The following is a 27466-nucleotide window of genomic DNA, read 5'->3' as shown; positions in this document are numbered from 1 at the left end:
GAACCCGGACATTCCGCTTACCTCTTCTGGAGGTCACATGTTGCCAAGCTTCTTCACTGGCCTCTTGGCTCCTCTGTGCAACCTGCTCTATATCTTTAGAGCTTTGTGCCCCTAGAAGCCTATCCTGAGTTTTGTCCAGAAAATCCTCAGTTTCTCGTATGCAACGCAGGGTCGTTATCTGTTATCTCCAGACCTTCAATCTTCTCTTCCAATATGGAGACCAGCTTGCACTTTGTACAGACAAAGTCGCTTCTGTCCTGTGGAAGAAAGACAAACATGGCACATCCAGTGCAGGTCACAACAGCTGAACCCCCGCCTTCCATATCACCTTCCTACTACGAGCTTCCTCAGAGCAGTTTGCAAGACGTAAGCCTCACTGGGCTCACTCCAGGCGAACTCCCAGGCAAACTCCTGCTGTGAGCTGCTCTGCTGTCCCCGCTGCTCAGCTGGTTCGCGAAGCTCTGGCTATTTTTAAACAGCCAGGCTTCCCTGACGCAAACAAACAGACACCCTAATGCCCGCCCCCTGCAGGCTAGCAGCCAATCAGACACTCACTCAGGCTCTCACACTGCCCTCCCAGCAAACACACTCTCGGATACTTCCTCAGCAAGCAAACAAACACACACTCGGATACTTACCAGTCCCAGGCAAACTCCTGCTGTGAGCTGCTCTGCTGTCCCCGCTGCTCAGCTGGTTCGCTGCCGCTCAGCTGGTTCGCGAAGCTCTGGCTATTTTTAAACAGCCAGGCTTCCCTGACGCAAACAAACCTTTACCTTTTACCTTTTGTTATGGGTGTCTTTTCATCCACGCTTTAAAAAGAAAAACTGCAACCCTAATTTTCAAAATGAAACTCTGCTTCTGAATGAAAAGTCAAAATACTTTGTTTTGAAACGGCCAAATAGTTTGGATAACCCCCAAAATGCATTTTTGGCAAATTTACTATTTCCCCAGCTGTAAACTGATCTTTGTATACCACTGGTCACAATCTCCTCAATGGAAGAACTGCAGGTGCTCCAACTCAGCCAGACCTGCAAGGTAATAGCAGTTGATACACTGGGTCCTGTAGCACAGGATAAGTCAAAGAATGGAAGAATTGCAAAATTCTACCCTGGAATAGGTAAAGGCATGAGACCTAATACCTGAGCCGGAGCACTCAGAGAAACCGTAACGGGCACAGAGATGCAGCTACCCCTGTAACCACTGCACCATTCACTGAAGATGTTTGAGAGTTGCTAACCAGTCTATACATCACCCCTGCTAAAGAATGAAATTTCACTGGAATTTCAAAATTCAGCCTTTTAAACATGGATTCAAGCTGTGGGGATCCTCTACATTGCACAGCAATACACACCGGTCTTAATTCTAATGTGCACCAACATGTTACACACTAACAGGCACACGTAGACCCTGCTGGCATGCACTAAAAGTTCCCTAATACACATTAATGAAGTAACATTGAAACAGTACTACATTGACCAGCACTAGGGAACTTTTAGTGCATGCCAGCAGGGTCTACACGAGCCACTTAGTGTGCCTCATGTTGCTGCATGTAACAGGGTATACTGGCTCTTTAAGAGTAGAGGGGATCCAGAACACTCTGTTCCGGGGACCTGGAATGAACAAAGGCCCAGGAAATGACCTGGTAGTTGAAGAGAGGAAGCAGTCCCAGGGAATAAGGAGTTGGATGCAGGGAAAACCCCAGGATGCTGTTCTGTTAAGGGCCCGGTATCAGGAGCCATGGAATGTAGGGTGGGGCAGGGCTCCCCTCTCTTTCAGCCAATTGGGAGGAGCTCTCTGGTGTAGGACCATAAATTGATTGTCTTCTTCCTTGGAACAGGGGAGATGCTGGCAAGACAAGAAGCCAGAGCCAGAAAGCTGAACTCCAGGGAGAGACAGCTATGAGAAGCAACCCTGTGAACAGCGGGCTGTGGCAGAAAAAGAGCTCTGTGTGGATGGTGGAAGAGCCAGAGATAAGTGTGACCCATTGGATTGCAGCGATGGGACTTAATGGGCAGGACTGTTTGTGGGCATTAAACCATCCCGAAGTGGAGGGTGGTAGGACTTATAAGAAAGGCTGTGGGGAGTCTAAGTGGCCCTGTAGTGGGGAGAACAAGGGGAGGCCACTGCAATGGGCACTCTGACCAAGAGGGACTGCTCAGAAAGTGACAGCCCTGTTGCAATGTGCATTAGAATTCACACACCTGTGGGGTGTATTGCTGCACAAAGTAGACAAGCCCATGGAAAATACCTATGACAAAACATACCAGGCATTGCTGAATTCCAGTGAGTGAACAGAACTGCTTCACCGTTGGTCCACTTAAAAGTCCCATGTTTCTCTACATCTGAAAGACTGATCCAAAAATATTTTTCAGGCCTCAGCCCAATCAGACTAGTTAGATAGGCTTGCTCATATCTGTAAAAAGAGGAAATGGCAAACTGAGATTAAACCTGTCTTTCTCATAATTTGTAATGTCCACACATGACTGCGATTTCAAAAGCTTATCAAGTGCTGGAACAGGTATATTTCTTCTCTGCTGCGAGGCACCATCCCCTCTCTATAGCTACATTAATGGTGTTTCAGTTTTCAATGTCCCTAAGCTATTGTATATCCCTGTCAAGGTTCCTTCCCCACTCTGAACTCTAGGGTACAGATGTGGGGACCTGCATGAAAGACCCCCTAAGCTTATTCTTACCAGCTTAGGTTAAAAACTTCCTCAAGGTACAAACTTTGCCTTGTCCTTGAACCCTATGCTGCCACCACCAAGCGTGTTAAAGAAAAAACAGGGAAAGAGCCCACTTGGAGACGTCTTCCCCCCAAAATATCCCCCCAAGCCCTACACCCCCTTTCCTGGGGAAGGCTTGATAAAAATCCTCACCAATTTGTACAGGTGAACACAGACCCAAAGCTTTGGATCTTAAGAACAATAAAAAAGCAATCAGATTCTTAAAAGAAGAATTTTAATTAAAGAAAAAGTAAAAGAATCACCTCTGTAAAAATCAGGATGGTAAATACTTTGCAGGGTAATCAGATTCAAAACATAGAGAATCCCTCTAGGCAAAACCTTAAGTTACAAAAAGACACAAAAACAGGAATATACATTCCCTCCAGCACAGCTTATTTTACATGCCATTAACAAAAGAAAATCTAACACGTTTCTAGCTAGATTGCTTACTAACTTTTTACAGGAGTTCTGAGCTGCATTCCTGATCTGTTCCTGGCAAAAGCATCACACAGACAGACAGACCCTTTGTTTCTCCCCCACAGCCAGCTTTGAAAGTATCTTGTCTCCTCATTGGTCATTTTGGTCAAGTGCCAGAGAGGTTATCTTAGCTTCTTAACCCTTTACAGGTGAAAGGGTTTTGCCTCTGGCCAGGAGGGATTTTATAGCACTGTATACAGAAAGGTGGTTACCCTGCCATTTATGACAATCCCTCTTTCACTTTCTCCATTCTCCCAGACCCTTTCAAACTATCCCCTTTGAGCCCTCTCTTTCATCCAGGATTGCTGCTCTCACCTGTAGGTCCTTCGTTTCCTCCCAGCTCTCATTCTGATTTTTTTGTGTTTTTCTCCTTCTGCTTATTTTCCCCACTTTGTTCTTCATTATCATGCCATCGTCTCATGCTGACACCACGCTAAAAGGGGAAACCCTCCTAGGCTTCAATTTAATTTACCAACTTGCATTTGGATTTTTGTTTTGGATCTGAATAATCCTTGTATTGCTGCCCTTTTTATAAGGACCTAGCACCCCAAGCTATTGTGATACACTCGTAAAATTTAGCTTCAATAACATTTGTTTTTATGTAAAAATGCCTCTCTAAGCTACATAGTTTGTAGCATGAGTAACTGTGCTGTACTGAACACTAGCTCTTATAAAGCAGAGACAGCCATGGTATGGGGTGGTATCTGGTAAAGCAGAAATGCAATTTTCCAAAACGAAAATGTTTTTTTTTTTTTCTTCTCAAATGTAATTTTGTGGAGCTACAGATGCAAACGGTTTTACTTTTTACCGGCTTGGAGAACTGTCAAAAGTGAACATCTCAAAATATAATATTTAGTCTGAAAAAAAACCCATGTATTTTCTGAGTAACTTCTCATGAAATAGAACATTTTTGGTTTTAATTCAAACCATTTATATTTATCTGTTTTAACACTAGAATTTTTTTGAAAAGTTCTTAAGTATTTTAGCATGGTCTAAGATTATTCCATCAAAAAGCACAAATTTAAAAGTATTTTTCATACCTGTCTCCAACAGTTGTTAGATAACCTTTACTCCTTTCACAAGCTTTCTTTGCCTCTGAAAATGTTACAAATGTATGTCCAATCAAGTAACAGTAAAAACCATGTCTTTCCCAGCCCTGTCAACATCAATCAGGAATGACCATAAATTAGTAACAGATTGTGATATAATATATGGACTATACTCTAACCTTGCAAAATGATATATTAATTTGGAATCCAATAATAAAGTTACAACAGTAACTAAGCCTAAGTAAACATCCACAAACCTACAAATCAAAGTGATGATGCATTATCCTCTTTTGACAATTAACAGCTGATAAATAGGTGTTACTACAGTTAAAAAAGTTATAACCATACAGAATAGAGAATTTATTCAACAATAGAAACAAATAAATTAATGAATTAATCAATGTCCTTGATCAAAATAGAAGATGGGAGTGTTTGTTTTGTAGTGAAGTGCTGATATAGTTGATGTGGAAAGAACAGTAACTCAAAACAAATGGGAATATTTGGTTAGGGTTTCCTCTGTCTAGTTAACTAAGGCCTTGTCTACACTACACAGTTTTGTTGACAAATGTGGGGCAGTGTACACACAACAATGCTCCTGCTATGCCAACATAATAAAACCATCCTGACAAGCTGCACAGAGCTTTTTGCAACAAAGTTAGAGCAAGGCAGTTTCAGTGTAGATGCTGCGGTTGCTTGTGTTACCCTAAGTGGCCTCCAGAAGGTGTCCCATAATGCCCATCATGACTGCTCTGGTGAGCAGTTTCTACTCAGCTGCCTTGCAACCAAGTACACAGACATGCACCCTTCTGCCTTTAAAGCCCCAGGAATTTTTGAAATTCTGCTTCCTCACATTGCATCTTCCCAACTGACCATATTAGCTTTCTCTAGCAAATGTGCTCCTGCTTGGAGTGCTCAGGAGTTGCTGGATCTGTTGGGTCTGTGGAGAGACGGTGCTGTGCAGTTGCAGCTCTGATCCAGCCATAGGAACTTTGACATCTACAAGCAGATTACTTGTGGTATGGATGAGAAGGGACACAAAAGGGACATGCAACAGTGCTGTGCTAAGATCAAGGAGCTGAGGCAGAAGTCAAGGGAGGCCAACTGTTGCTCTGGTGCGGCACCAAAAACATGTCACTTCTAAAAGGAGCTAGACACCATCCTCAGTGGTGACCCCACCTCCACTGACAAGAGCCCTGTGGATACTCTGGGCAGACTGGAGGCAGCGGCCAGTGGAGTCAACCCCAAGGACAAAGTGGTGGACGAGGAGGTCAAGTTGGAGGGTGATGTGGGACAGGCGACAGGGTAATCTGGTTGCATGGCAAGCCAAAAATCTCTTTTTTACTCTGGAAGGGTCTAGCCAGTCCTACCAATCCAGCTGTGGCATGCCTGAAGTAGGAGAGGGGAGCTCTGGTAAGTACTCATTTTGCTATGATAGTGCACGGTTACATGCAGTAGAGGTGTCCTTTATTTAGTTTGTTAATGCACACTGAGATCTCCCGGGAATCCTCCATAGAAATCTCGAGGAAACTTTCCTGCAGATACCTTGCAATCCTCTGTCAAAATTTCTTTGGCAGAGCTGCTTTGTTTCTTCCACTGTTGTAGGAAACTTTGCCTCACAAATTGGGAATTACTTCTGGAGGAACCAAAGCGGCATATGGACCCAGTCTGAAGCTGCATACATGCGGGAGATGCACCCTTACATCTTCAGTTACCCTCAGTCATGTGATTTCAGCTTCGATCTCACCCACCTATGGAAAATGGTCCCAGTATTCAGAATAGCGTCCGTAGACACTTGGACTGCTCCCCTTTGAAACCACCCACTTTGTCCCATCTTGCACCACCACTCCCCAGTCAGAACTCACCATGTTTAGTGCTCTGGCTGTGCTGCATGCTTCCCAGGGAAAGTGAGAAAGAGGCATATGTAACTTTAATGATTCAAGACAGACTTTGTGTATTGTTTCTTTTGCTTCTGCAGATATGCCCTTGATGGTAAGCTCCTACATACCAGTGGAGCACCTCTGTCAGATAGGGAGGTGAAAGAGGAGGAGTAAGGAAGACATGTTTTGCAAAGTGCTGCATCATCAGATCAAGCCATTAGTGAGCATGAAGAGAAACAAATTAAAAACTAGCACTGGATAGCCAGGAGAGGAGACAGGGCCAGGAGTACATAATAGAGGGTCAGGAGCAGGTATCCATGGAGGACCAAACAGAGATGCTGAGGGCCCTGATTGTGCTACAGGTGGAACACATGTGTGCTCGACTCCCCCTGCAGTCCATACAGAACTGCCTTCCTTGCCCTCCCCAACCCCCCCCCCCCACACACACATTCCTCTCACATTCCCGGTTCGTTGCAGTACCTCTTGCACTCTACCCCAGGGACATTTTCCATAATGACAGCTGGACTTACTCACAGCTATGAGATCCTCACTTCAGAGAGTGCTGCTCACTGTCATGTCCCTTGTAAGAAACGTTAATCTGTATATTGCTGTTTAATAAAAATGAAGCCTTACAAAGACAGTGATTATTTGTGACTGACACAGGGTTATTGCAGCAGAAATTCATAAACAGTGGCTATCGGCACACTTGCAGATTACAATTAAAGCTCAGGCAGGAATGATTACAAGCGTCATCCAATGTGGCAAGTAAACAATGCCTGGCTCAATTGATTACAGGAAGACACATTATTGGGGCTCAGTGTCAAAATGCTGCTTCAAAGTCCCCTGATTCAAATAGCCCCCATTAAGCCCCTCCAATAGCCCTGGTTTCTGGCTGCTCAAAATCAGCCACCAGTTAATCCACCTCAACACTCCACCCCTGGGGAAACTTTTCCCCCTTGGCTTCACAATTGTTATGTAGAGCACTGCAGACTGCTATGACCATACGAAACTGTAAAGGAGCGAGAGATGAGTGACAAAGACGTTCAAATGGATGGAATGCAAGCCCTGTGCGCACAGGCTGAATTAACTGGGTATGTTTATAAGATTAAGAGGGGGGGGACATGATAGTGGTCTTCAAATACTTGAAAGGCTGCCATAAAAAAGATGGAGAAAAGTTGTTCTCTTTTGCCACAGAGGTTGTCAAGTTTCCTTCCCCACTCTGAAGTCCAGGGTACAGATGTGGGGACCTGCATGAAAGACCCCCCTAAGCTTATTCTTACCAGCTTAGGTTAAAAACTTCCCCAAGGTACAAGCTTTGCCTTGTCCTTGAACAGTATGCTGCCACCACCAAGCATTTTAAACAAAGAACAGGGAAAGAGCCCACTTGGAGACGTCTTCCACCAAATATCCCCCTCCCAAGCCCTACACCCCCTTTCCTGGGGAAGGCTTGATAAAAATCCTCACCAATTTGTACAGGTGAATACAGACCCAAAGCCTTGGATCTTAAGAACAATGAAAAAGCAATCAGGTTCTTAAAAGAAGAATTTTAATTAAAGAAAAGGTAAAAGAATCACCTCTGTAAAATCAGGATGGTAAATACCTTACAGGGTAATCAGATTCAAAACACAGAGAATCCCTCTAGGCAAAACCTTAAGTTACAAAAAGACACAAAAACAGGAATATACATTCCCTCCAGCACAGCTTATTTTACAAGCCATTAAACAAAAGAAAATCTAATGCATTTTCTAGCTAGATTACTTACTAACTTTACAGGAGTGGTAAGGCTTGCATTCCTGATCTGTTCCCAGCAAAAGCGTCACACAGACAGACCAAACCCTTTGTTCCCCGACCTCCAGATTTGAAAGTATCCTGTCCCCTCATTGGTCATTTTGGGTCAGGTGCCAGCGAGGTTACCTTAGCTTCTTAACTCTTTACAGGTGAAAGGGTTTTGCCTCTGGCCAGGAGGGATTTTATAGCACTGTATACAGAAAAGTGGTTACCCTTCCTTTACATTTATGACAGAGGTCACGACAAGAGGCAATAGCACAGCTATTTAAACTATATTCAAACTATAGCACAGCAGATTTAGATTAACTCTCAGGAAAAACTTCCTAACTGTAAGAACAGTACGACAACAGAACAGACGTCTCAGAGGTTGTGGAAGCTTTGTCACAGGAGGTTTTCAAAAATAGGCTGGAGAGCCATCTGTCTTGGATGGCTTAGACAGAACAAATCCTGCATTTTGGCAGGGGGTTAGACTAGATGACCTTTGTGGTCCCTTCTAATTCTATGATTCTATGATATATTAAGGAAAACAAAAGGAGATGAATGCAAGAAGAAAAAGAACAACAGGAAACACAGTAAATGGTTTCATTAATACAGTTCTAGTGCTTAGTCCTTTCTAAAATTCAGATTCCCACTGGTAGAACACAGCATCATTCTGCACCCACTGAGAAAGTGATGTCACACAATTCAGAAATCCCCACACTGTGAGACCCAATAGCTAATTACACAGTGTTGAAATATATGTACACCAACATGAATCATGTATGCCCAAAGCTACAATAACAGTTTCTGTCTCATTCAGAGAGGGTACTGAGAGAAAATAGAGCGTGTGTGTGTGTGTGTGTGTGTGTGTGTGTGTGTGTGTGTGAAGGAATTCAAATCAAATTTAGTTTAAATGAAGGACCACATTTTTTTCAGATTGAAAATCATCAGCAAATATAAACGAGCAACTTGCTAGTCAAAAATACAAAAATACCAAGCTATTTCAAGGGTGATTTTGTCTGATCTAAATGTAATTTATTTTGTCCTTACCTTCAGGCAGCCAGAATCAAATGTACTCCACTGTTCCAGGAGTGTCTTGCAATGGATTCTTTTTGCAAATGTATCCAAATTTCTTATCACAAACATTGTCTGCCCAGTATCCATCCTGAAGGCAGTTTGGGAAAAAGATTATTAGTTAAGAGGAACTAAAGTTCTTTACACGACTGCTTTTTTTTTTAATGTTCCTTTAAAAGTAAAAAGAAATATGCTTATTATTTTTCCCTGAAGCTAGTTCATGAATTGATTTATAAAGAAGCTATAACTGTTGAATTGAGTTGTCTTGAACCATGGGGTGCAGAGTTACCAGGATTGCTGGATATGCTAGAGAAGTAAATGCATTATCATATCTGAATACTGATCTAATTTTCTCTAAAATTAAAACCATAAACTCATTGAGCAACTAGAGATATCATCATATGGTATTATTCTAAAACAAGTTCTCCAGTTTTTGGACATCTAATTAAAAATAAAAAACAGAAAGAAAATATGATGTTAATGCATAGATATAATTGCATTATTTCACCTGTCCTTTCATAACAACACTATCTTCTTGTCTGCTGTTTGCATGTGTTGGTTCTCCACGGAGCCACTTTGTGTATGTCACAGGCATCTTATCACTCCATTCAAAATACATTTGAATCCCGAGGTCATTCAAACCAATCCACAGCTCATCAGTTGGCTCTATGAACATAAATTCGGCTGTTTTTATCTACATTGTAATAATCTTCAGGAGCAGGATTTTATGATGATGAGCTGAAATTGTTACGTTGCATTACAAAGCCACTCCAGATAAATTGGTAATGTTGTCTACTTTAATGTCTATTTCATGTTCCCCCCTTCATTCAAGAAGAGATAGGAAATACCACCAGGAAAGCAAATCATTCTACTTAGCAGCAGTATCAGCTGCTCTTTTTGTGACCCCTGCAGTTACCCAATGCTGCAGTAACTGGGGCTGTGATTTCCTTCAAAAGATTTGTTGTAAATTAACAGCGATGATAAGTTAGTATCAGTCATCCAGCATAGTTTATGTATATTTATGTAAAAAGAAAAGGAGTACTTGTGGCACCTTAGAGACTAACCAATTTATTTGAGCATAAGCTTTCGTGAGCTACAGCTCACTTCAGCTTGCTTTGTGTGTATATAAAAAGATCTTCTACACTTTCCACAGTATGCATCCGATGAAGTGAGCTGTAGCTCACGAAAGCTTATGCTCAGATAAATTGGTTAGTTTCTAAGGTGCCACAAGTATTCCTTTTCTTTTTGCAAATACAGACTAACACGGCTGTTACTCTGAAACCTGTATATTTATGTGTGTGCTTACCTGTAAATATCCATATAAATTAAATATAAACCATTAAAAAGCTACAAAATTTCTAATATTTAAAATGATCCACATGTGCACATTACTGCCCAGTAGAAATACTCACTGTACCCAAGTTGAGACACTATAAAGCTGTGCTCTTCAATGTTGTGGATACTGGCCAGATCACCATCCTCCTTTGTACAGGAAGTCAATGCTTCTTTCCACATTTTGGGCTCACTGTGAATCATGTAACAGTGACCTGTGTATGGCAACCAGCCCTCTGGGCATTTACTAGATGCAGAGAACTCTAAAATAAATAAAAATATTTCAGAACAATTCAAGTTAGAGCCTGGAGTAAATGTGGTTAAATTTGAAATTAATTGTGAAATTAATTAAAAATAAAAGAAGAGTTAAGGTACTGGAAGTATTTTTTTCTCATTCTACAGTTAAATATCTAAGGCTATTAGATCTATCTGCTATGATACACAGAATTTGGTGTAGAAAATATAAACATATTCAACCAAGACAGAAAAAAATGGGATCAATGCCAAATGGACTTCAGAGTTTGAAAACATCAACATTGCAAAATGTGCAAATTTGGACACATTATGTTTTATAATTCCAGATGTAATATTTTCACATAATGCATTGCATCTAATTATGTTTTGCATATTATTGCAACAGTAGCAATTACCTCTCAGCATATGTTTACTTTCTACATCATAGGTTCTTGTCAGGGTTCCCTCCCCACTCTGAACTCTAGGGTACAGATGTGGGGACCTGCATGAAAGACCTCCTAAGCTAATTTCTACCAGCTTAGGGTAAAACTTCCGCAAGACACAAACTCTTTGCCCTTGGAGGGTACGCTGCCACCAACAAGTGATTTAACAAAGAATCAGCGAAAGGACCACTTGGAGTTCCTATCCCCCCAAAATATCCCCCCAAGCCCTTACACCCCCTTTCCTGTGGAGGCTTGAGAATAATATCCTAACCAATTGGTTACAAGGTAATCACGGACCCAAACCCCTGGGTCTTAGGACAATAGAGAAATCAGTCACACTTTTAAAAGAAACAGAACTTTATTAGAAAGAAAAAAGGTAAAAGAAGCACCTCTGTAAAATTGGAAGGGAAGCTAATCTCACAGGGCAATCAGATTTAAAACATAGAGGATTTCCCTCTGGGCAAAACTTTAAAGTTACAAAAATAAAACCAGGAATACACCTTCCTCTCAGCACAGAGAAAATCACAAGCCAAAGCAAAAGTAAACTAACGCATTTCCTTGTTAGTGCTTACTAATTCTAATGGAGTTGTATTGCCTGCTTTCTTGATTTCTCTCTGGCAAGCACACAGAACAGACAGACAAAAGCCTCCCCTCCCCCCACCCCCCCATAGATTTGAATGTATCTTGTCCCCTTATTGGTCCTTTTGGTCAGGTGCCAGCCATGTTACCTGAGCTTCTTAACGCTTTACGGGTAAAAGGATATTGTGCCTCTGGCCAGGAAGGATTTTATAGTACTGTATACAGGAAGGTTGTTACCCTTCCCTTTGTATTTATGACAGTTCTCATTAAATAATTTGTCAGAGACAGGATAGCTGTCTTTCTTTTCTCAGAAAAGTGGTGCTGCAGTAAATCTTTCCCTTTGCCAGTTACAGGATCTAATACCTAGGGACAAATTCCATTTGACTTTATCAGGAGGTGATATGAGCCTATACTGCAGTCTTTACAGGGCTTCCAGTGATCACGCTGCTGCTTGCTAAGGCCCAGATCCAGTGACCACTCAAGTCAAGGGGAATCATTCTTGGAAGGCCAGAACACATTGTAGCAGGTGCTAAACATCCTGAACTCCTATTGGGTTTATGCGGGGAAGCACAATCCATTTTATTTCTTTGTGAAGTTAAATTATGTCAGGATGTCCATGGCTTAGATCAGGGGTGACCAACCTGTGGCTCCTGAGTCACATGTGGCTCCTTGTATAGGCACCAACTCCAGGGCTGGAGTTACAGTCGCCAACTTTCCAATGTGCCGGGGGGTGCTCACTGCTCAACCCCTGGCTCTGCCACAGGCCCTGCCCCCAGTCCACCCCTTGCTGCCCCCTCCCCTGAGCCTGCAGTGCCCTCGCTACTCCCCCCTTTCCCTCCCCCGGAGCCACCTGCATGCCACAAACCAGCTGATCGGGAGTTGCGGGGAGGGAGGGGAAGGTGCCGGTGGGACGGAGGTGCTGGGAACGGAGGTTGGGGGGGAGCTGATGAGGGGCTGTTGACGTATTACTGTGGCTCTTTGGCAATGTACGTTGGTAAATTCTGGCTTCTGCTCAGGTTGGCCACCCCTGGCTTAGATGGTAACCTCTGTTTTTATAAATAAAATAAAAATAAATCATTTAAATTTAGGTGTGCACTGAGTTCTAGAAAAGTTGCCAAAGTTTAGACAACCTACTTTAGATTGATTAAATAATGGTATGCTTCCTAGAGTGTCTAAAACAGGGAAAATGGGTAGAATGGTTTGTTCTGTGCAACCAGCAAAATAGAACATATGTGATTTTTAAAAAGAATTACTCTTGGATGAAGCAAGTTTGTCATTTCATATAAATAAAAATGCATTTCTGTGACAGATGTCTGCAGACCAAATCCATACAATTTAAATAAAAAGCTTTTACTATAATTTTTATTGACTGACCTACCTGAAGGAAGAGAGAAAGAATCCAAAGTGGAGTTTTTCCTTTTACAAATATAGCCAATTTTCTGATCACATTCACAGTTTTCCCATTTAGCACCTCCTCTAGGATTTAGTACTGAACACATTTTCTCAGGTTCCAGAGAAGGGTTTCCTTCAAGAAATGAATTCAAAACCAGTGAATTTCCTTGTAGGCAGTGCAAATCCTCATTTTTTTTGTACCTTTTCCCATATAGATTATGGACTCAGCATTTCACTGGTATTATTATTTTTATACTGTAGCTAAAGAAATGTGTTAAAAATAGCTCTTTACTGGTCAATGTTCCCTTAAACATGTATGATAAAATATGAATTCCATAACATCTGATGTAATATTCAACTGGGGTCAGTTCATACTGATATTACTGCTTAACAGTCAACTTAATGAGACAAATTCTGCCCTCATGTTCTCTCATGAAATCTGAGGACACAATCTGGCCCAATATTTTTGTGCACTGCATATTCTCCTATTGATTCTTGTGCATAATTCTGGCTCATGCTAGGAATTATATATGTATGTATTGAAAGAAGAATATACCCCAGTGTTTGAATAATCAGACACTAACAATACAGAGAAATTGTATGCATTTAGGGGAAACATTCATATTCCTTTTATAAATTCTATTTACTGTTTAGAAAGTAAAAGAAGATAAGTGGAAAATCATATTTGCTAAAATTATTGGAAATAAGAGAATTTTATTACTGACCTATATGACCCATTGTCAAGGGAATGCAGAAACAACCTGGGTGAAGGCTGTATGAGGCCAAGGCACAATGCCCCCCTACCTCTTGAATCAACGAGGTGGGGCATGAAGTTTGATGGGACCAGCAGGGAACAGACAAACCCTGGAGTCCTGGGGAAGATATAGGCAGGCCAGACTACTCTGGAGCCTTCCTCCAATCATGGTGTCAGGAAAGGTAGGTAGCCATACACTCCAACTCTAAAGGAACTTTAAGACTTGGTGAGGCTTGAGAAAAGAAAATCAAATATATTTGCTCAGGAAGCAAATATAATGTTGAATAAAATTGGGGTTTGTGAGGCAGCTGAGATCATAACAAGAGTTTTGAATTTGAGCCACATCATTGTTACTATGACGACAGTAGAGATTACTTCAGGGCTAGAATGTAAATGCACGGGAACTCACATGGTCAAAGACTCTTTAGGATAAAAACGAGAAGAAAGTCTCAAAAATAAGGAGGAAAAACTCTGAGAGACTAAAACCCACTGCCACTGAGAGCTGACACGTTGAGATGTTGTCAAATGGAAATGATGAAGTTTAAGGGGCACAAAGAGAATGTTAGATGTCTTAATTGGCTCAACATTACCTCTAAATACATGCCTTATGCAGCCCAGCTGTTACCCTGACAGAGGCTATATAGGATTTTATTACATTTTACTTTTGATACAGGATTTTCTCTTACTTTTCTAATGAACTTGGTTTCCTTAAGATGATGATTTCTGTTTTTTTTTATTTTCAGATTACACATTAAAAGTATAACTCCACTGTCAGATCTTTAAAGTGGAGCTCAGCTCCAACTATGATCTATTCATATGGCTCTCATTACAAATGCTATATTTATATGTGGGAAAAGTACAAAATTGTAACTGAGATCCATTCAACATTCTAGCTGCAGATTTTCATCCTTAAAACCATTCTAAAAATTACCCCTACCTAGAGCCCAGTTTAAATATCTGAAAGGACTGCCACCACTCCATTGCCATCCATAGTTGAAATTCAGACTGTTAAGCCCAATCCAGAGAGCCGATCTCATCCTATCAATCAAATCTAAAGAACCAAAAGAAATGAAAATACATCATCATACATTTGTTGTAAAATACTTTACAGCCACAATGTTTTGAAGAGGCTAATAGTTGTCTGCTTAGTGGTTTCCAAAAGTCAACATGCTTTTTGTGTTGACTCATAGTAAATATGCTAAATTGTTATTAAAATATACTATTTAAAATTTAGCATTAATTGCAATTTAGTTATTGGTCATCTATGAGATGAGGATGACAAAAATACAAGTACCATATTATTTGATCTGAATTTGACGCCATTCACCATAACATTTAGTGTTTGCAATAAGCTTTGGCAAAGAAAGGCATTAAGTGCTGCAAATTATATTTTTATTGCTAAATTCACTCTAAGTTTTGATGCAAAATCATTGAAAGGCTTCATTCAAAAAGAGCCTATATTTATGTGCACAATATTTATGTGAGCTGCTGACAGGGTTAATCCAGTCAGGTGCTTTATATGAAAGGAAATTCCCGGAATGTTGTATGTATTGGAATTGCTATATGAGGAACAGCTGAATTTCCAGTACTGTAAGCTTATAAATGGCAGTATCTAGTGTAATATGCAACAAAATAGCTCTTCCTTCAGTGTTATCATATCAAGGACATTTCCTGAACTACTTTTCTTTGAGGTTGATCCAACTCCCAACTAAATCAATGGGAATCCTTGAATTTACTGTAAAGGGAATTGAATCAGATACTTTCTAAGCCATTTGAATGGTAATTCCACATCTTGTTTCAAAAACATAACTTTCTGTGTTTAGGTTTTTTTCCTACACATTAGCACATATTGCTAATATTCAATACGCTTATTAATTACAATACTGATTAAACCACTAAAAAGTTAGTGATCCAATCCAACACAGAAAAATAACTCGTTTTCACTCAGAATTGCTTTGATAATTCACCTCTCAGATACATTTGCTCATGTATCTCTGTGATACTTAATAATTCTGCATTTGTTGCTGACAGCTTTTCCGTGCTTGGTGCCATGTAAGAGCTGATTGGAAGTTTATCTGGTAGTGGATGCCTGTCAAAGGGTCTGTAGTCCAAAATCTGTGAGTTTCATTATCTGCATGAGAGAAGTGGGATGCAATGTTGCCATTTATTATGACTAATGCATATAAAATGAATGATAAAATTTAACTGTGAGTGTACTTGTAAAGTCGCGCTGTTCCAACAGAGAAAACAGAATCCTCTTTTTAAAAGTGGGAGTCTGTTATTTTGCTCCATGGATTAAATCCTGACCCCACTGAAGTCAATGGGATGAGCCAATGATTTCAACAGGGCCAAGATTTCACCTGATATATTCAGTTTCATAGCTCAAATGTGACAATCTCCCAAAGAAAGAAATACAATGGTGCAAATCCTGCTCCTTCCTCCATGGCACTATACAGCCCTAGTCATAATAGATTTAACATGGTTCCACAACAAGGAGTAGAGAATAGATGAGAATTTGGGGTTCATGCCCACAGTATCTACACTCTCATACATGATAAAGCACAACTCTTGAGTGGCTCCCTGTGCATTCCCATGCTGCCATATTTGGGAGGTGGGGTCAGGCAGGCCAAGGAAGGATTAGAGTTGACCCAACAGCCATTGCACCCTCAGGAAGGAATTACTGGTTTTTAGTTTTATGCCCAAATTCAGCACTATGATGTTCATTGGCTGGTTAAGGCAAATTCACAGCTGCTTTGCATCACAGGAGTGGCACAAAACAGTCAGAGAAAACTGGGGAATCTGGTCTTTGACTTTCTCTCTCATTCTGAAAAAGCAAGGAAATTAACAGCAAATAATGACATTGATGCAATATTAAGGTTGAGATTGCATTTGCATTATGTTCTGCAAATTCATAGTTCATCTTCCTAGTGTGACCTTCTCTCTAACCTCAGGTGTGTATCCATTTTAATAGGGTCACAGAGTCATAGAGTTTAAGGCCAGAAGGGACCACGAGATCATCTAGTCTAACCTCCTGTAAATCACAGGCCGCCGCCACCACCAACACCCAGTACCAGCACACTAAGCACAATAACTGAAATAAAATCAAAGTATTACAACCCACAGGAGACTAGACTGCTATGTGCTACAGGCAGAGACTACGATGGATCGAGGTGCACCATTGCTGGAGGCCTGTGCAATGGCGGGAAATGATTAAGTGAGCTACACCAGATAATCCTGGCAAGTGACCTGCACCCACATGCTGTGAAGAAAGGTGAAAAAATCCAAGGTCACTGCCAATCTGACCTTGGGAAAATTCCTTCCTGACCCTACATATGGCTGTCAACTGAGTATGTGGCTTTCCAGGACGATTGTAATGGCCTCATTCTACAACCCTTACTCATGTTGGCCCAGGTTCTGTGTCCCATTCCATTCTCTTTGTGCCACGCAGGAGACTGCTGACATCTCCCAAGGGGATATACATCTAGCATAGCCAGCTCCTATGTCTAGGATGCCCAGATAGCAAGTGTGAAAAATCAGGTCAGAGGATGGGGAGAAATAGGCACCAATATAAGACAAAGTCCCAAATATCAGGACAGTCTCTATAAAATCAGGACATCTGGTCACCCAACCTGCAACTCCAACACATCTGGCCTGCAAAAGATGGAGAGGTGATATACTACTGCTATCCATAGCTGGCAGTGAGGGAAATAGCCCCTGAGGCAACTGAGGCCTGAGCTACACTGGGGCGGGGGTTCGAACTAAGATAATCAACTTCCGCTATGCTATTCGCGTATCTGAAGTCGAAGTATCTTAGTTTGAGTTACCTTGCTGTCCTCATGGTGGCGAGTGAACCGCGGCGGCTCCCCCGTCAACTCTGCTTACTCCTCCTGCCGAGGTGGAGTATAGGCGTCGATTCGGGAATCGATTTATCGCGTCTAGACGAGACGCAATAAATCGATCCCCGATAGAGCGATCACTACCTGCCGAGCCAGTGGGTAGTGAAGACATACCCTGATAGTGGCTGCCTGATACACTGGTGGTTTTATGCTGACTACAGTAGAATTTAGAGTTGCCTAGAGATGCTGCTCAAAACACTGCAGTTGATAACAGTCCCCAATTAACCAGAGTACTTTTTCTATAATTATAGATGCACACAGGTAATATTTTATATGACTGCCTTGTACTGCACTAGATTTTACATTAGTGCCCTGTAAGAAATGTTATAGGGTGGAGGTAGAGGATGATGCAAAATAAATCAGTTCAAGTTTTGTCTTGTGAACATGACGCTGTCAGTGACATTTCAACAGTGTTGTTCTGTTTCCTAAATATTGTGCTATTATATATTCTAAATCAACATCCAGAACTTACATTTTAATGGGCAAAATCCATACAATTGGTCTGTGTCAAAGTCTGCAGTTGTTCCACACCAGAGCAAGCCATCTGACCTGGCAGCATCTGTACACTCAGCATACCATTTACCATTCAGCTTGAAAGGGAATACGCAGGGTGCCCCATTGGCATTTCCTAGCAATGTAAACAAATCTGAGGATACAAAATGATAGAAGTCAGTATAGAAATAGTAATAAAAATAAGGAAGCTTGAGTGCCCAACTCTCTAATCCTCTGTATCACATGTGGGAGGGCCACTGCATGCATGGTCACTGATGGCCCACTGTTACTCTCAGAGCAGCATAAGACAGTCCAGGAAACACTGTGTTACTTATACATTTGTTCAGTAAAAAGAAAAAGAGGACTTGTGGCACCTTAGAGACTAACACATTTATTTGAGCATAAGCTTTCATGAGCTACGGTTCACTTCAACGTATGCATCCTGGCAGCTGGAAACTGAACCTTCAGAACTCATGCTCATGAGCTGGTGGAAGCACCTACTTATTTTCACTAAATTCATATTAAGATTAGTTTCTTTGAACTGAAAAAATTGTGTTCCTCATATACCTTCATTTTTAATAATTGTATATTTTTAAGTAAATATCTTTTCAGTTCACCCTTAAAAGGACTTTTCATCTTCTAAAGTCACTTAAAGCATTTGGAGGAACTGTACACAGAATTGATTTTCTTTTCTGATATTAATGGGCCATCAACGTTGAAGTATGAAGTAAGCAGAGATAAATTTGTGCCTCTCATCCAGTAACTACAAAGCAATTTACTAGCACGTATACTGCAGCTGAATAGACTAACAGAGTTACACTTAATAATTAAAAATAATCTAATTCCATTTTTGCTTTACAGACAACACATTTTTCCTTTATGGTGCTGAACAAATCATATCATGGTTATGATTCGTGTGTAAAGTGAAGAGTGTATTTGCAGGATTGGGATGTATAAACCACCAGTCATGCTCTACCATAGTCTCATAGGAGAACTGAGTGTGGCTGATTATACGATCAGATGAATATAAATCAAATTACTCTGACACATAAATAAATTAGTTCAGAACAATGAAAAGATTAATTTTCAGACTTTACCTTCATAGCCCTGAGAGCACAAATCATCTGTGGTTCCATAGATCTTCCACTTACTCCTCACATCTGATTCCTTCTGCAGCATAAGATTTCCTTTTTCTCTGCTGCCAGAGTTAAAAAACAAATCTTCTCCTTGGATTGCAAGAAGGGTTTCATTTCTGCATTCCCAGTGTTGGAGTTCACTTGTCTTGTTACAGGGATACAGAGTGATTATCACCTGGTCTTTCTTTGAAGGCACTCCCAAGCATGGCCTCAATGCTACACTCATAATCTGGTGATCAGAGACCCACCTGAATTTTTGTGACTCAGTATCCTGGTTGCAAGTGGCAGTTGGGATGGAGCTAGAACTGTGAGCCTGTACACAGCGCTTGAGGTCTTTATTATATATTAAAAATATTTCATTATCTGTAAAACAAAATGAGAATAATTAATGTGTTTGGGTGGAGAGAGGCTGAGGGGAAAACCATAAGCATATGTGGGGGTGTTGCTTTATTGAATCAAGAGTGGGCCTTTTACTCATGGCAAGTGATTGTGGGTTCAAGTCCCCCACTTATAGTCACAGAGGCAGTATCTTCAGGAGCCCGAGTAGGAAAGGGAAAAAAAATATCAGGTGTGACTTGTGCATACACAACACAAAGAGCCAATCAAGCAAAGAAGAAATGTAACAATTTATATTATACCACTGTCAAGGTTCCTCCCCCACTCTGAACTCTAGGGTACAGATGTGGGGACCTGCATGAAAAACCTCCTAAGCTTATCTTTACCAGCTTAGGTCAAAACTTCCCCAAGGTACAAAATATTCCACCCGTTGTCCTTGGACTGGCTACTACCACCACCAAACTAATACTGGTTACTGGGGAAGAGCTGTTTGGACGCGTCCTTCCCCCCAAAATACTTCCCAAAACCTTGCACCCCACTTCCTGGACAAGGTTTGGTAAAAAGCCTCACCAATTTGCCTAGGTGACTACAGACCCAGACCCTTGGATCTTAAGAACAATGAACAATCCTCCCAACACTTGCACCCCCCCTTTCCTGGGAAATGTTGGATAAAAAGCCTCACCAATTTGCATAGGTGACCACAGACCCAAACCCTTGGATCTGAGAACAATGAAAAGCATTCAGTTTCTTACAAGAAGACTTTTAATAAAAATAGAAGTAAATAGAAATGAAGAAATCCCCCCTGTAAAATCAGGATGGGAGATATCTTACAGGGTAATTAGATTCAAAAACATAGAGAACCCCTCTAGGCAAAACCTTGAGTTACAAAAAAGATACACAGACAGAAATAGTTATTCTATTCAGCACAATTCTTTTCTCAGCCATTTAAAGAAATCATAATCTAACACATACCTAGCTAGATTACTTACTAAAAGTTCTAAGACTCCATTCCTGGTCTATCCCCGACAAAGAAGACTAAGACAGACACACAGACCCTTTGTTTCTCTCCCACCTCCCAGCTTTTGAAAGTATCTTGTCTCCTCATTGGTCATTTTGGTCAGGTGCCAGCGAGGTTACCTTTAGCTTCTTAACCCTTTACAGGTGAGAGGAGCTTTCCCCTGGCCAGGAGGGATTTCAAAGGGGTTTACTCTTCCCTTTATATTTATGACAACCACATTTTAACAAAGCAATAATTATAATGGAACTTTCTTTTTTCCTTTAACTTTGTCCCGAAAAAAACACTTTTTCCAAGAAGCTTTTCTGGATGCACTAAATCATGCCTCAATAATAACTATGTGGGTGACACCAGACAATCACTGCGCTCTCGAATGAACTCACACAGGAAAATGATAAAAGACAAAAATACCCTATCACCTGTGGGTGAACACTTCTCACAAAACGATCACACTATATCTTACCTAGGAGGCCTCATCCTGAAAGGAAACCTGCACAACACTTTCAAAAAAAGTGTCTGGGAGCTTAAATTCATAACTCTGCTAGACAGTAAAAATCATGGGCTGAACAGACACACGGCATTTATTGCTTATTACAAAACTCTGTAACCCACTAACCCTCTCTTTTTGTCCCATGACTGCAGAGGTGTTAACAGGCCACTCTGCCTTGAATGGTCCCTTACAATATGTGCTAATTGCTTAGGCTAGCTAAACAATCTGTTCCACCTTGCATTTTGCTGTGACACTGGGAGCACCTTTCCCAGACCTGAAGAAGAGCTCTGTGTGGCTTGAAAGCTTGTCTCTCTCTCACCAGCAGCAGTGGGTCCAATTAAAGCTTGTCTCTCTAATATCCTGGAGCTGACATGGCTACAGCTACACTGCATACAAAAATAATAGCTTGTTATCCAAATTCCTATGTCCTTTCATTAGTGCAGTTACAGCAAGAGTCTAATATAACTTATACAATCAGATGATAGGCAAATTCCAACTACAGCAACGAAACACACAATGTGGAAGTATGGTTAAGAAACATTACAATTCACATAAATAGGTAAGGCTAGAACTGGCATTTCCTCTATAGAAAGAGCTGTGTTCCATCTCCCTAAGCCTTCTAGCTCTGGAGCTTACACAAGTGTTGAAGGAGCTTGTGTGTGGCATTGTATACAAATTATTCAATGAGCTAATTTTTATATTTGTAAATAATTTGCATATAACCATAAATCTCATTTTATGGTCAGCACACCCTGCTCCAAGCTATGTCAAGGATAGGACACGGGGCAGGACATAGTGTTAGGTCATCTGGAGTAGATAGGAGATTCGGGTATCTGGGTGTTCTTTGGGTGTAAACAGAGTGCTGTTGGGTGACGGCTGGGTGTTCGGGTTTTGGAGTGGGAGGGTAGCTAAGTTGTTACTTGAGGGCTATGGTTGCTCGGTGGTGGGTAAGGGGAGTTCTTTCTGGATGGTTGAGTCTGGCTGGAGGAGCCTGGGGACAGTTCTGAGCTGCCTCACATGTTGCCACCACCTGCTCCCGCTGGCTGTTCCTTCCCTGCTCAGCTCCAACAAGGGAATTCAGCAATAGAAGAGGCAGAGCAGCTGCCTGGCCTGGCAGAGCGGCTGCCACAGAAGCCCCTTTGTGACAAGGCAGAACAATTACCCCCAAACCACAACCCAGCTGAGGAGGATCCATCCGAACTCTCAGAATGAGTGACAAGGCTGCCAAGAGCCTGAGCATCAGCTGAGGAAGCCTTTTTCTCATTTATTTGTTTTCATTGTGTATTCCTGTGTGGTCAGTACCAGGGGCCTCTTAGCTTCCACTGAGAAGAATGAAGTAAGACGGCAAATTGTTTTTAAATAGCTAAAACAAAACAAAAAACTAATGATGGGGCGGGAGTAAGGGGGTCAATTGCCTGAATCACCCGTATAGATGTTAGGTGTATCTTGTTATCTTAACTTTTCTAAATCAAATGAATATACTGAATACACCTTTATGGAATTTTTAAATAAAAATAACCTCTTTTAGATGTATAATGGACCCTGGCCCTTTCAGCCCTACCTCTGATCAGTGATTTTAAACAAGTCCATTGCCCACAAGTCCATGCTGCAGTTGTAGTGTGACAACAGAATTTCTTATAGAACAGAACTCTATAGACAACTATTGTTACCAAACATTCTATTAAGTATAGTTAAGACTGAAGAGGAATTATGCTACATGATCACTAAATATTTCAAATGTGTGTGTCCAAAATTAGGGTTCTAAATCCACATTTAGGCATCTAAATGGAATTAGCCTCATTTTCAGAGCTCCAGAACACACACAGCTCCCAGTGATTTCCACTCCTGAGGGCTAGATTGTGTTTTAACATCACAGCTCTGTGGTGAAGAATGTTGAAGAAACCACAGAGCAGGATCTGGAAAACTCCAAGTAATCAAGGTCTGTGAAGAAAGATGGTCTTTTGACTAAGGTACTGGACTAGGATCAGGAGATATGGGGTCAATTGCCCACCATTTTCCTGTGTGACATTGAACAAGTCATTTAATCTCTCTGTGCCTCAGTTTTCCAGCTTTACAATGGGAATAATAATAAATCATTTTCTTCTACTCTGTCTGTCATAAATATAAAGGGAAGGGTAAACCCCTTTGAAATCCCTCCTGGCCAGGGGAAAGCTCCTCTCACCTGTAAAGGGTTAAGAAGCTAAAGGTAACCTCGCTGGCACCTGACCAAAATGACCAATGAGGAGACAAGATACTTTCAAAAGCTGGGAGGTGGGAGAGAAACAAAGGGTCTGTGTGTCTGTCTATATGCTGTTCTCTGCCGGGGATAGACCAGGAATGGAGTCTTAGAACTTTTAGTAAGTAATCTAGCTAGGTATGTGTTAGATTATGATTTCTTTAAATGGCTGAGAAAAGAATTGTGCTGAATAGAATAACTATTTCTGTCTGTGTATCTTTTTTGTAACTCAAGGTTTTGCCTAGAGGGGTTCTCTATGTTTTTGAATCTAATTACCCTGTAAGATATCTCCCATCCTGATTTTACAGGGGGGATTTCTTCATTTCTATTTACTTCTATTTTTATTAAAAGTCTTCTTGTAAGAAACTGAATGCTTTTCATTGTTCTCAGATCCAAGGGTTTGGGTCTGTGGTCACCTATGCAAATTGGTGAGGCTTTTTATCCAACATTTCCCAGGAAAGGGGGGGTGCAAGTGTTGGGAGGATTGTTCATTGTTCTTAAGATCCAAGGGTCTGGGTCTGTAGTCACCTAGGCAAATTGGTGAGGCTTTTTACCAAACCTTGTCCAGGAAGTGGGGTGCAAGGTTTTGGGAAGTATTTTGGGGGGAAGGACGCGTCCAAACAGCTCTTCCCCAGTAACCAGTATTAGTTTGGTGGTGGTAGCGGCCAATCCAAGGACGACGGGTGGAATATTTTGTACCTTGGGGAAGTTTTGACCTAAGCTGGTAAAGATAAGCTTAGGAGGTTTTTCATGCAGGTCCCCACATCTGTACCCTAGAGTTCAGAGTGGGGGAGGAACCTTGACACTGTCAGTTTTGTGTATTTAGATGGTAAGCTTCAAATTGACAGAAACCATTTCTTATTATGTGTTTATAAAGTGCTTAGCATAGTGGCCCCAATGCTAGTTAGGGCCTTGAGGTGCTACTTAGTACTAATAATAAGGTATAATAAGAATAGTCTTTCTCCACTAGTCTGTGGAGAAAGAGTTGGTTAGGGACTATTTAGAAAAGCTGGACGTGCACAAGTCCATGGGGCCGGACGAGTTGCATCTGAGAGTGCTAAAGGAATTGGCGGCTGTGATTGCAGAGCCATTGGCCATTATCTTTGAAAACTTGTGGCGAACGGGGGAAGTCCCGGATGACTGGAAAAAGGCTAATGTAGTGCTCATCTTTAAAAAAGAGAAGAAGGAGGATCCTGGGAACTACAGGCCAGTCAGCCTCACCTCAGTCCCCGGAAAAATCATGGAGCAGGTCCTCAAAGAATCAATCCTGAAGCACTTACATGAGAGGAAAGTGATCAAGAACAGTCAGCATGCATTCACCAAGGGAAGGTCATGCCTGACTAATCTAATCACCTTCTATGATGAGATTACTGGTTCTGTGGATGAAGGGAAAGCAGTGGATGTATTGTTTCTTGACTTTAGCAAAGCTTTTGACACGGTCTCCCACAGTATTCTTGTCAGCAAGTTAAAGAAGTATGGGCTGGATGAATGCACTATAAGGTGGGTAGAAAGTTGGCTAGATTGTCGGGCTCAACGGGTAGTGATCAATGGCTCCATGTCTAGTTGGCAGCCGGTGTCAAGTGGAGTGCCCCAGGGGTCGGTCCTGGGGCCGGTTTTGTTCAATATCTTCATAAATGATCTGGAGGATGGTGTGGATTGCACTCTCACCAAATTTGCGGATGATACTAAACTGGGAGGAGTGGTAGATACGCTGGAGGGCCGGGATAGGATACAGAGGGACCTAGACAAATTGGAGGATTGGGCCAAAAGAAATCTGATGAGGTTCAATAAGGATAAGTGCAGGGTCCTGCACTTAGGACGGAAGAACCCAATGCATAGCTACAGACTAGGGACCGAATGGCTAGGCAGCAGTTCTGCGGAAAAGGACCTAGGGGTGACAGTGGACGAGAAGCTGGATATGAGTCAGCAGTGTGCCCTTGTTGCCAAGAAGGCCAATGGCATTTTGGGATGTATAAGTAGGGGCATAGCGAGCAGATCGAGGGACGTGATCGTCCCCCTCTATTCGACATTGGTGAGGCCTCATCTGGAGTACTGTGTCCAGTTTTGGGCCCCACACTACAAGAAGGATGTGGATAAATTGGAGAGAGTCCAGCGAAGGGCAACAAAAATGATTAGGGTTCTGGAACACATGACTTATGAGGAGAGGCTGAGGGAACTGGGATTATTTAGTCTGCGGAAGAGAAGAATGAGGGGGGATTTGATAGCTGCTTTCAACTACCTGAGAGGTGGTTCCAGAGAGGATGGTTCTAGACTATTCTCAGTGGTAGAAGAGGACAGGACAAGGAGTAATGGTCTCAAGTTGCAGTGGAGGAGGTTTAGGTTGGATATTAGGAAAAACTTTTTCACTAAGAGGGTGGTGAAACACTGGAATGCGTTACCTAAGGAGGTGGTAGAATCTCCTTCCTTAGAAGTTTTTAAGGTCAGGCTTGACAAAGCCCTGGCTGGGATGATTTAATTGGGGATTGGTCCTGCTTTTGAGCCGGGGGTTGGACTAGATGACCTCCTGAGGTCCCTTCCAACCCTGATATTCTATGATTCTATGATTAGTTCCTCTTGGGATACCAGTGAAATTCACACTTCAGCTGCAGCTTTGCAACCCTTTTAAATGGACTCTGGTGACTGATGGTGAAGGCCAGGCTCTATCCTCATTTAAGCCACGCTTTTGGGTGGCTATGGCATCTGGCAGTGCTAATAAGGAGCAGTAGCTCTACTTAGAAGTTATATTGTGTCCAATCCCTGCGCAGGGGTCCACTGAAGGATAGGGGAAGGCTGCTTGCACCCTTTCTCCATCCCCAGTCCATCAGTGCAGGGCCAACCATGATCTGGCCCGAAAGTTCTTATTCAGAGTTAAATATGCACATACAACCTTAACTCTGCCCCGTGTCAATGCCCACAACCAGTTTCTGCCTATGTCTTTGATACGTTCTTACACGCAAGCTTATATATTTCTAACAACAGCCACATAGCCCCACTTTAACGTTCAATTATTTATTTGCAAGTCATATCTTTTCTTTTACAAGCTCATCTAAAGTGGAAGAAGGTACACATCCAATACATTTTATTCTTTTATATAGATATGTGTTGCTGATTAAATCAGATCCTACAGGAAACTTCAAGATCATACCTGAGTGTGTCTGCCTCTGCTGTTACTTCTGCTCCCCTGTTAGGCCTGGACCCTGCTGCTTCCGTAAATATTTACCTTCTTCTGAGACGGATCCAACACATCTGGATAAGCATCTCTAGCCCATTTCTTTAAACCACTCAAATTAGGATTAATAATAAATTCAAAATAAACAGACTGGACTAGAATGTCAAAGGAAAAGCACAAGAAGGGGAAGCACTTTCATATCCTCTCTTATCGCGGAGACAAAACAAGGACTTACCCAGTAGTTGCAAAGCACTATGAATAATAGAGAGAAAAACCAGCAACATGGAGAGAGTCATCACAAATGTTTAACTCCTTTCCACCAAGAGATGCGTTGTAATTAGTTGCTGTCAATAAAATCCTTCTCAGACAAGCTAGGTGGCAGGTTCTCCTCAGTTTCAAAAGGCTGATAGATCAGGGGAAAGCTCTGGGCTCTAAATAAGGAAATATCCTGTCACATGTGGCTTTTTAAAATAACTCAAATTCACAGTGTAAACTTTGCTCCTAAGAACAAAGTTTCCTTCCAGAGAAATGCAGGCAATAAAGTAGTGTCAGATCAATACTGTTTTGCTGGACATATCTTAGTTTTACCGATGAATCAGTTGTTGGACTGTCAGGTCAATCAACTCTCTGGTGAAGATATCGGGGAGCAAACAGAATAAAAGAGCAAAGCTGTTCCCTTTCCTTAAAAAATGAACATTAATTCTCAAAAACATACTTAGAAAGCCAGTGGTGGAGCAGAGAATAGAAAACAGGTCTTCTGACTCCTAGGCCTTGTCATTACTTTAAAAATATATATATTTTACCTCAAGGTAATTAACATGCATCAGATATATTAAAATGAAGACAAGGCACTTTAGTTGTATCATGAAGTAAGCTAAGCCAGGTCAGCACGATACATCTTCCTGGGGTTGACCTTGCATAGTTGATCTCACGGCAAAACAAAAATGCCTATTCTTCCCTGTGTTTTTATCTCAGGATAGCTCATGTACGTTAGT

General features: G+C 41.6%; 1 protein-coding gene across 1 annotated transcript in view; it reads right to left on the bottom strand.

The window, feature by feature from the left end:
- Positions 1-26767, bottom strand: part of LOC144260200 (macrophage mannose receptor 1-like) — a 61419-nt gene extending 34652 nt beyond the window's left edge. The window contains 13 exon segments of the mRNA XM_077808755.1: positions 2265-2413; positions 4241-4356; positions 8944-8961; positions 8963-9058; positions 9476-9633; positions 10380-10562; positions 12934-13080; positions 14639-14752; positions 15669-15722; positions 15725-15832; positions 18070-18243; positions 19187-19588; positions 26707-26767. Coding sequence (XP_077664881.1) covers positions 2265-2413; positions 4241-4356; positions 8944-8961; positions 8963-9058; positions 9476-9633; positions 10380-10562; positions 12934-13080; positions 14639-14752; positions 15669-15722; positions 15725-15832; positions 18070-18243; positions 19187-19588; positions 26707-26767 — 1780 coding nt within the window.
- Between the last annotated feature and the right edge of the window lie 699 nt (positions 26768-27466).

Source organism: Eretmochelys imbricata, chromosome 2 (genome assembly GCF_965152235.1).
Source record: "Eretmochelys imbricata isolate rEreImb1 chromosome 2, rEreImb1.hap1, whole genome shotgun sequence".
NCBI classification, from domain to species: domain Eukaryota; kingdom Metazoa; phylum Chordata; order Testudines; family Cheloniidae; genus Eretmochelys; species Eretmochelys imbricata.
This window is presented reverse-complemented; position numbering and strand designations above follow the sequence as displayed.